The sequence below is a fragment of the Chelmon rostratus genome, chromosome 24 (genome assembly GCF_017976325.1).
Source record: "Chelmon rostratus isolate fCheRos1 chromosome 24, fCheRos1.pri, whole genome shotgun sequence".
Taxonomy (NCBI): domain Eukaryota; kingdom Metazoa; phylum Chordata; class Actinopteri; order Chaetodontiformes; family Chaetodontidae; genus Chelmon; species Chelmon rostratus.
Genome location: NC_055681.1, coordinates 4,188,926 through 4,198,392, shown reverse-complemented (window position 1 = coordinate 4,198,392; position 9,467 = coordinate 4,188,926). Strand labels below are relative to the sequence as shown.

General features: G+C 40.8%; 1 protein-coding gene across 1 annotated transcript in view; it reads left to right on the top strand.

The window, feature by feature from the left end:
* LOC121627148 (collagen alpha-1(XXVIII) chain-like) overlaps positions 1 to 9,467 on the top strand; it is a 29,784-nt gene continuing 20,317 nt past the window's right edge. The window contains exons 1-11 of the mRNA XM_041965838.1: positions 1 to 248; positions 382 to 539; positions 1,789 to 2,363; positions 4,173 to 4,193; positions 4,277 to 4,339; positions 6,832 to 6,885; positions 7,017 to 7,061; positions 7,233 to 7,259; positions 7,719 to 7,763; positions 8,042 to 8,086; positions 8,625 to 8,678. Coding sequence (XP_041821772.1) covers positions 389 to 539; positions 1,789 to 2,363; positions 4,173 to 4,193; positions 4,277 to 4,339; positions 6,832 to 6,885; positions 7,017 to 7,061; positions 7,233 to 7,259; positions 7,719 to 7,763; positions 8,042 to 8,086; positions 8,625 to 8,678 — 1,080 coding nt within the window. The 5' untranslated portion in view covers positions 1 to 248; positions 382 to 388. The remainder of the gene's footprint in view (positions 249 to 381; positions 540 to 1,788; positions 2,364 to 4,172; positions 4,194 to 4,276; positions 4,340 to 6,831; positions 6,886 to 7,016; positions 7,062 to 7,232; positions 7,260 to 7,718; positions 7,764 to 8,041; positions 8,087 to 8,624; positions 8,679 to 9,467) is intronic.

The following is a 9,467-nucleotide window of genomic DNA, read 5'->3' as shown; positions in this document are numbered from 1 at the left end:
TACTCTAAACTTTTGCCAACGCACTGCTGCTGCTGCTGCTGCTGTAACTCTAAGTTGCCCATTTGAGCTACAGACTCTCAGCTGTATCCAACAGAAGAGGACACTCAATTTGATGCTCAGGACATGGAACCAAACTGACTCTGAATGACAAATCTCCCCTTTTCCCTGTTTGCACTTTTTCTTAATTTCCTCACTGCCAGGAGAGCTTTGTAGAGCAGAACACATTGGAGACCAAAGTCAGCAACATTGTGAGTTATTGCATGCTTGATACCTGAATCTCGCTTGTTAAAGCTTGTTCTCAGAGTGTGCGCAGGCTTTTTCAGAGGTAAATGTGAGCACGTGTCTGGATCTTGATCCATCTGTCCCCTCTTTATCTCTCAGGGAAGTCATGGTCCCCTCACTGCACTGGCTCCTGCTTCTCTGGGGACTTCAAGGTCTTTGGGCACAGGACTATGAGGAAGACTATGAAGAAGAGGTTGTGACCACCAAGAAGAAGGGCAAACAATTTTCATCCAATTCCATACCACAAAATGCCAAATGTAAGTCTAAAGTAGTCTCTTTTTTGTGCGTTTTTCTGGAGGCTGTTTGCTCCACTGATGCTCTTACTTGGAAAAGTGGAATTTGTGCAGGTGGCACATGTTTCACTTTTGTCATCGGCAGAAAAAGCGGTGCTGCCACAGGTGAAAAAATAGAACATGATACTCAACAAGGACATCGCTGGAGGAAGCAATCCCCTTGGATTGATCATATCTCTCAGATTTCAGCGAGCCATCCATCTCCTGTGTGACCGTTCAGTGCTCTGTTACCCAAATGTTTTATTCGCTCAGAATCCTGTTTCCCCAGGCACATTCTCTCTATGACATATTTCCGTGAAGATTAATGTGATTTATCCTCAGCCTATATTAGATCTGTGACCTCCTTCCAATGCTGAAGGTTGGTGCAGCAAGTTGAGTTACTTTTATTTCCTTTTTAAAATTGTATGTCACATTCATGAACTTATCACACTTTTCTTGAAAAGGCATCAGCGTATGGAGCCTAAACAGTCAATAAATCACCTTTACCCCTGGTGAAGGCTCCACAGATAAAAATTTCTCTGTGACTCATGAAATCCATTTGGCTGTGATCTGTTGGGTCTTCATACTGGACTGGATGTGAAAGTAATAAATGATATATCTTGATTGAAGATGTTGCTTAGCTTAGCTTAGCATAAAGACTGCAAACGGGGGAAAGTTAGCCTAGCTCTGTCCAAAGGTAATCAGCACGTCTAAGGCTCGCTAATCATCATGTTATATTTTGTTTGTTTAATCCATACGCTTATTGGCGTCTCTGCTGGCTGCGCGTGATGATGACAGGACTCCTGCAAAGAAATGTCATAACTTCTAACTCCCTGCAGTTTTACAAACTGACAAGATATAACATGTTAATTCGTGAGCTTCAGAGATGCTGGGAGGTTCTGACAGAGCTAGGCTAGCTGCTTCCCCTTTGTTTACAGTCTTTACGCTAAGCTAAGCTTCATATTTAAACCTTGTCACCTTGAAATTACCTTTCTAGAAGTACTGGACTATTAGATACTGTGGCAGAAAACAAATGAAATATGTTGGTTGTGAACATTTTACTAATATATTAATTTGTTGTATGTAACCATCATTTCTCGGAGACAAGGTTGCATATTTAGCAAACAGATATACGGATGGTATAGATCTCAGCAGGAATGAGTGTATTTCCCAAAATGCCAAAGCATGTCTTGAATTCTGAGTTAATAAATGGCTAATTCCTCTTACTTCTCAGCACTCATTGATGAAGACTGCAGTTTGGAGTTGGCCTTTTTGATCGATAGCTCAGAGAGCGCCAAGGACAACCATGCCCAGGAGAAGCGCTTTGCCTCGGACGTGATGGACCGGCTGCAGGGCCTCCGGCTGCAGACGGGCCGGGGGCTCAGCTCCCGCGCAGCCCTGCTTCAGTACAGCAGTCATGTCATCATAGAGCAGACCTTCAAACAGTGGAGGGGCTCTGACGACTTCAAATCCCGAATCTCTCCCATCGTGTACATCGGCCACGGCACCTACACCACCTACGCCATCACCAACCTCACCCGTATTTACCTGGAGGAGTCGTCTCCCAGCAGCATCAAGGTCGCCATTCTGCTCTTCGACGGCATCTCGCACCCCAGGAACCCAGACATATTTTCTGCTGTGGCTGATGCCAAGAACCAAGGCGTGCGCTTCTTCACCATAGGCATCACACCTGAAGCCAACGAGCCCGCCAATGTAGCTCAGCTGAGGCTAATTGCGAGCTCCCCAGCCTCGCGCTACCTTCACAACCTGCAGGACAGAGGCATTGTGGAAAAAGTCATCAAAGAAATTGTGAGTAAAAATTTGATTTGTTTCAGACTGCATGCAGAATTAAATTGGTACTTAAAGTCCATTCATGGACAGCTTTTCAGTTTTTGCATCAGTGCACGACTTCTGAAAAAGGAAGTAATGCATTCTTTCACTTCTAAATCTTGCAAGTATTAAATTCAGGAGCAATAAAACAGCTTTTCTTGGTATATATTCTTGATATATATATATATATTGGACAATACTGAGTCAGTTTCCTGAGGTGATGACTCTTCTCTGATCAGCTACTGTTACACTTTATTTCAGATTTTACTTTGAAGTCCACATCGCGCACCTCATTGTTTAACAAAAGTCTTGAAATGTGACTGGGCTCATCATTACTCGTGGAAGTTTTCATAAATTGACATTTCAGCTTAGAGATCTTGCAACATTGTGTAAACTCCTCAGAGTCAGCACTTTGATTACATTTTAGACTTGCATATAATGATTTTTTTTTTCACTTTTTGGCACTTATGTAGTGAAATTACATGCATGTTTGATACTTCAGGCCAGTTTTTTGACAGGTGGATGCCTCAAAAAGCCATTTTGCAGACAGACTTTTGAGGAAAGGATAATATATTAGCATCTTTACCTTCTCCATTCCCGATGCTGCCTTTGACACCACCCACTGCTCTGATTCCTTGGCATATTGCATCCTTGATGTGCACCTGCTACCTGATGCCATAGTAACAAGTCATTACTGTAAAATGAAATTCACATCCACCCTGAAATCAGCAGTTGGCTCAACAAATCTGAAGCTGTGAAAGTCTTCCTTGGCAATGCATGTAAGACAATGTCTTTATTTCCACATATCTTCACTTCAGTGATTGGGGTTACTTTCATAAACCGACTGAATTTCCTTTAAGATAATTAGAACATGTGCTGCACAGCAACATCCTGCAAACTCAACCAGGCCGTTGGCTGCTACATATGCTCCGCATTAAACTCTCTGTGAGAAAATGGGGTTCAGTAAGAGCAGGAACCCAGCAAGAGCGTGCATGCACGCTACATCATTCAACCAGCTCCTCAAGACCACTTCAAACTCAGGTTTACTGTTGACACAGGTGGTACACATCCAATATGATAAAGGGAAACTTTATAGAAAACTTAAGTTTGAAGCTCTAAGAGTATTGAACCTGACAGCCTGCAGTCTAATGGCACGCAAGAGCCCAGCAGCGGTCAGTCCTCAAGCAGACTTTTCGTCTGTATAGGCAGCATCTGTATGTCATAAGCATGTGCCTTTGTCTCAGCTGAGGAACTGTCTTTTAAATATAGTCCCAGCACTGCATTGCTCTGACCTCCAAGAACAGACAGACTGTTATGTCTTCAGACACCCCTCCCTCCTACAGAAACTTACCGAGATGCTTACTGAGGCTATTTTACTGATCAATGCATGTGGTTTGTGTTTAGTCTTAGGAATTTTGACCTTGTGTAGAGAATGTGGTCAGCTTTGAAGAGTAGAAAAACCCTGTGGGGTGAAAACCGAGGGTCTTGCAAGAAGTATTTGTTACAAGAGGAATTGTGGGTTATGAGTCGGCTCACTGAATCAGATGGAGGAGGTTGAAGGCCATTTGATGAACCGAACCCAAGCCAGCAGTGAACAAGTTTAATTGGGTGTTTGAGTAGCAGGTGTTTGCGGCTCCAGTCTGATCATTTTGAGACCAGAACTGAAAGTTCAGCTCTGATTGTGAATTGCGTTTTCAGATCTCTTTCTGTGAGTGCTGGTGGGTATAAATAAACCATATGGAGTAAATGTGACAACATCTTGACATTCTTGTGTTTCCTGTTCCGCAGACGGAGCTGGCAGATGAAGGGGTAAGTCTCCAGACTGTGGTCTTTCTGCACATTTCTTGATTCATGTACGGCCCATCTGACTATTCTCTCTCTGTGTTTTGAAGTGTCCTCTGGCACTGAGCAAGTGTGCATGTGATAAGGGTGAAAGGGGACCCATCGGCCCTCCTGTAAGTATTCCTCCTACCAGCATTGACTGATATAAATTAATTATGATTAAAAAGTAATTATTAATTGTTCTTATTTCCATAATAACACAGTTTTATGGGATTTTATTATAGAAGTTTTTATTTCAGAATAACAGGCACACGCCGTCTGCCTTTTAGGCTAGCAAGCTCGACAACTGCTACCAAGTTAGCCAGTTAGCGCCAGTTAGCTAGACAATCTAGACAATTTTAAATTACTGAATCAACCGAGTAGCTGCTTCTGTGAACAAAGTACAGAGACAAGAACAACACCATCTCCTTGTATTTATTCAGCTAACAAAGCTGTACGTGCTACATGAGTGAAAAAGACAGGACATGCAGTCTTATCTTTCTTTGGTTGCTCTAACCAACACAGCTAACACTATAGGGCTAACTTATTAGCTGGCTAGCTAAGGTTAGCAACCATGGTTAGCTAAACAAAGAAAGTGGTTTAGTAACTGTGTCTGTGTGCGGAGCATTTTTAAATAAAAACATCTATAATGGTATAAAGATGATATACAACAAAACTCTAAGAATGATGAAACTACATTTCAAAATAATTTGTCTCATAAATTCTTGGTTCATTTATATATTCATGAGATTATTTATAAATGTCTTTTTCAATTATTTAGTATTGAACCTTCTGCAGTGTCTTGTTGGCCCTCCTCTGCCACAGACAATAGGATCAAATCTCTCTTTCTGAAAACCACATGTATTCTTCTGCTGTCCCTAAAAGGCAGTAACTCCCAAGCCGGCTCCTTTTGAAGCACTGTAGAGGACAACACAGCTGACAAAGGCACCCTTGATGCTAACAGGCTACATAATTGCAGGTTTTTGGGGGGGGTTTAGTAAATTGCGTGGCTTTGAGAATCTCCCTGCAGCAGTGAGAGTAAAGCAAATGCCTTACATTCCTCTTACAGTTTATTGAGAACAGGCCTAAACAGATATTTACACGGGAAATCAGTAGAATCATGTCTGTTGAAAGAACCCAGCGGTTTGGGATTGTCTGAGGACACATGTTCGGTGGATAAGATGTTACACGCATGACTTTCTTCGCCTGCCAAAGCCATGTCGTGATGTGAGTGCTTCTTTTATTACATGGAGAAGGTCAGCCACAATTAGACATTGTGGTTTTGCTTTGATGTATTTTCACAGGATGAGAACAGAGTAATTACCCATTAAAACTAATACTCTGAACAAAAGCTGTTTCACATCAGGGGCAGCGGGCGCACACTGACGGAAGCAGTGTGTGTAGGCAGAGACATGCGGACAGGAAAATACTTTAAAGATAAGAACATGCACAGTCCACAACACACATGCATGAAAACTGAGAGAAGAGCCAGACACTTGTTCAAGTGCATCCTCTCACACACATGCAGACAAATTGAAATCCCCTCTGACTCATCTGCTCTCAGACTCAGTGGCTTTCATCTATGATGCACAGAAAACATGTTGCTCCCATGAACCTATATAGGCCAATAAAAAGAGCCCTTACATGTGTATCGCAGAGCGTAGAGCAGCTGTTAAGGAAGGTAATTATATTGCAGTCATTAAAGTATGAAATTAAAGTAAACCATGGATGAGCAGCTGCACTATGATCTACAGCTGTTATATATATATATTAAAATATTTCCTGCCAAACTTAAAGGTCCACTGCGTAGGATTTAGGGGAATCTATTGACAAAAATTAGGTATAATATATATTGTTTTAAAGGAATAGTTTGACATTTTTTAAAATAAGTTTTTCGCTCTCTTGTTAGATCAGAAGAACAATACCACTCTCATGTCTGTATTGTAAATATGAAGCTTGAGGCAGGAGACAGTTAACTTAGCTTAGCATAAAGACTGTAAACGAGGGGAAACAACTAGCCTGGCTCTGTCCAAAGGCAACAAACTCTACCTACTAGTACCTCAAAGGCTAACTAACTAACTAGTTTCCCTCTGCTGCCAATGTTAATGCTAAGCTTAGCTAACGGGCTGCAGGCTGTTTCCATATATTTAATGGACATAAGAGAGTTTATTTGTATTATTCTTCTCTCAGCTACAAGACATATGTCCTTGTTCCTTTAATGCATGGTATCATCATTTATACTGAGGTAGAGGCAATTTACACATAGTACATTAAACTGGATTTCTTTTCTAGTTTTCCCATTGTCTAGATATAAACTAATAAAAGAAAATATATTGATTTGTAATGGTTTTTTTTGCACTTATACTCACTTATATTTAGCTCTTCATATTAAGCTGAAATGTATCCTGCAGTTTGTCCTGATGTGTCCTTAAGTAGTGAGAGAAGTTTACCTGAAAATGCTTTTTATGTATGTATATAGTATAGTAATGATATCTACTTTATACAGATGATTTCATATAACCAGAGAGTCTGTAAATATGATGGCTTATGCCACACTATCCACATCATTCTAATGTGCTCTTCATTTCTGATTCTGATGATTTTGCTGCCATCACTCTCTCTACAGGGCAAGAAGGGTCGGTCTGGAGAAGATGGAAGCCCTGGCACGAAAGGACAGAAGGTGCTGCCCACTTGTGCTCACAACTATCAGATACAAACAATAATACAAACCTACTGCCAGTTCAAGATATTGCTGGTACAATCCAGGAGGGTTGCCTTTTCTGGTAAAACTAAAATTCCTCTTTCCCTTAGGGTGAGAGTGGGCTGAGTGGACTTCCAGGTCGGGAAGGAACAGAGGTGAGCTCACGGTCTTAAATCAAGTAAAGATTAAGTCAAAATTGACAAGTACGGTGTAAAAACTTTTACAATTTGCTTCATCTTTCACATGAATCATTCCTTTTAAAGCAGTTGTGCTGTAATCTGTTGCCTGTCTCTTCCTAACTTAACAAGAGTGTTTTGTACGCACAGGGGAAACCGGGATACAAAGGAGAGAAGGTATTGTGTGGCTTCTACTGCATGGTATATATCTCAGCATGGCCTCATGGTTTGTCAAAGTATCAGGTTCACATGCATGTAGATAATTTGCAACAGTGAGAATTATGGAGAATTATGTTTTCCTGCCCTGCTAAAGTGCCTTGAAAGGGAGCATACACAGAAAAGACCTCATACCATTTTGTTCTCCTTTTGTCATCTGTGCTTAATGTCAAGCCTGTCTGCAAGTATGTTTACTGACTGTTCTGTTGCAGGAATCAATTTACGGAAATCCGTTGTCATTAGTTGTTGCAAAGCAGCTCCTGGCTGGGATATTAAAACCCGTCATTCCAAGATAAATTGTTCCTTGGAAATTGTGCAAACCTATTATGGGATAGCAGTGGAATTTGATTGTAAGTCTGAAATTATGCAGATTTACGCTACGCTAAGGACTTCACTAAACTCCTTTTCATGCCCTTACAGGGAGAGAGAGGAGAGTGCGGCACACCTGGAATTAAGGGAGACAGAGTATGTTGCTGTTTAATGTTTTAATAGCTTGAAGCCAAGTTCAAGTTTTGCTTCACTGATGCAGACGTGGAAATCTGTCAAAACTCATTGAACCATTTTTATCAGAGTTAAATATAAATGACTGACCTTTATAAAGAGATGTACATTTTGTTTTATGGTGATCACCAGTTGAATTTCATTCTCATTAGCATTATGTTTTTATTTACCACTCTATCATTAAGGTGTTGTTTATGAGCACATTGGATTATGAATTTTAAGAAAATCCTTTTCTTTTCTAGGGTCCTGAAGGTACAATTGGCCCAAGAGGAAATCGTGGACTGCAGGTGAAATCAATCATCCTTTTTATAGAAAATAATAAGCTATCCATTCTCACCTGGTACATACAGGATGAATTTTACGATAAGAAAGAGAAATGACAAAAATAGCTAGCAGATTTTATTAGCTGTAGATATATAGCTAATTAGCACTATGTCTGTTAAATGGTTTTGTTTCCAGCTGAGCTTGCTTCACTTCCAGCTCACTTGTTTTAAAACAAGAACCGTGTAAAAAGGTCTTAAATATGCTCATTATTGACACATAGACTACATGATATGATGCTTAGACTTTGGCTAAAGCCATATGATTCAAGCAAGTAGTCGATATTCTCACCAGATCCACATAAGACATGTAAATAAGGATTAGCATGGGCTAGCTAGGTTTTGGTGAGATGCAGAGAAAGCCAAAGTTTGACAGGTCATGCCTAGTGACAGTTGCTAAGCTACGATTGAACAATGACAGTCAATTACACCATTTCCTTGTCAACTATGTCATGTTCAGGGTCTGTCTGATCCTAAATAATCTATCAACTTATTTACTATGCAGGGTTTAACTGGTCCACCTGGCGATGTCGGACCTGAAGGTGTAATCGGGAAAAAAGTAAGTATTCCTCCATTTTTCTGCTTTTTGAAATTGCTTTTTTATATTTATACTAGCGCCTTTTCCCCTTTTGCAAAGCCAAATGCATATCAGGTGGATTCTGCTTTCCAGTCTGGTTTTAATTAGGTTTCTTCATAGTTGTATGAAAGGTGCATCCATGTGAGCAGATTCATCAGCACAGACATAATGAATGACCCTGTCATCTGCGGAGGGGCAGAGGTGAAAAATGAAATGCGCTGCTACGTGTGGGGGAACATGAAGTGGGAAAATACAGTCTTCTTTCTATTCCTGAGAGTTTTTCTCAGGATAACATTACACTCACGAGGTTGACATTTAAAATGTGTTTAGATTAAATCAATTCATCATGAGCATAAATAACATCACAAATGTCAAGTGGCCCTACAAACTGATTGCACTGATCGGGTGACCATACATTTGAACACTTATTTGTGAGTTATGATCCATTTCCACTGAAACGTTTGAAACCCCGCGCTGAAGTACTTCATCTGTTATTACCTTGTCAGTCTATTTGTCTGTTCCTACTTTTCAGCCCCCCCTCCCGTGTTATAGCTGCCAATTCCGCCATGAGCCCACACTCCCCACCAAGTGTTCCCTCCTTAATTATTTTGGAAGAATGTCCATGTTGATTGTCTGGCTGTCATCCTATATCACCTGAATGGCAGACTAATGTCTGGCTTTAAACATTGCCCCAACTTGCCTGAAAGGGCAAGTGAAAGGGAAAAAAAGTTGCCGGTATGCGCCTACTAACATTTCCACGCCCTCTTCATG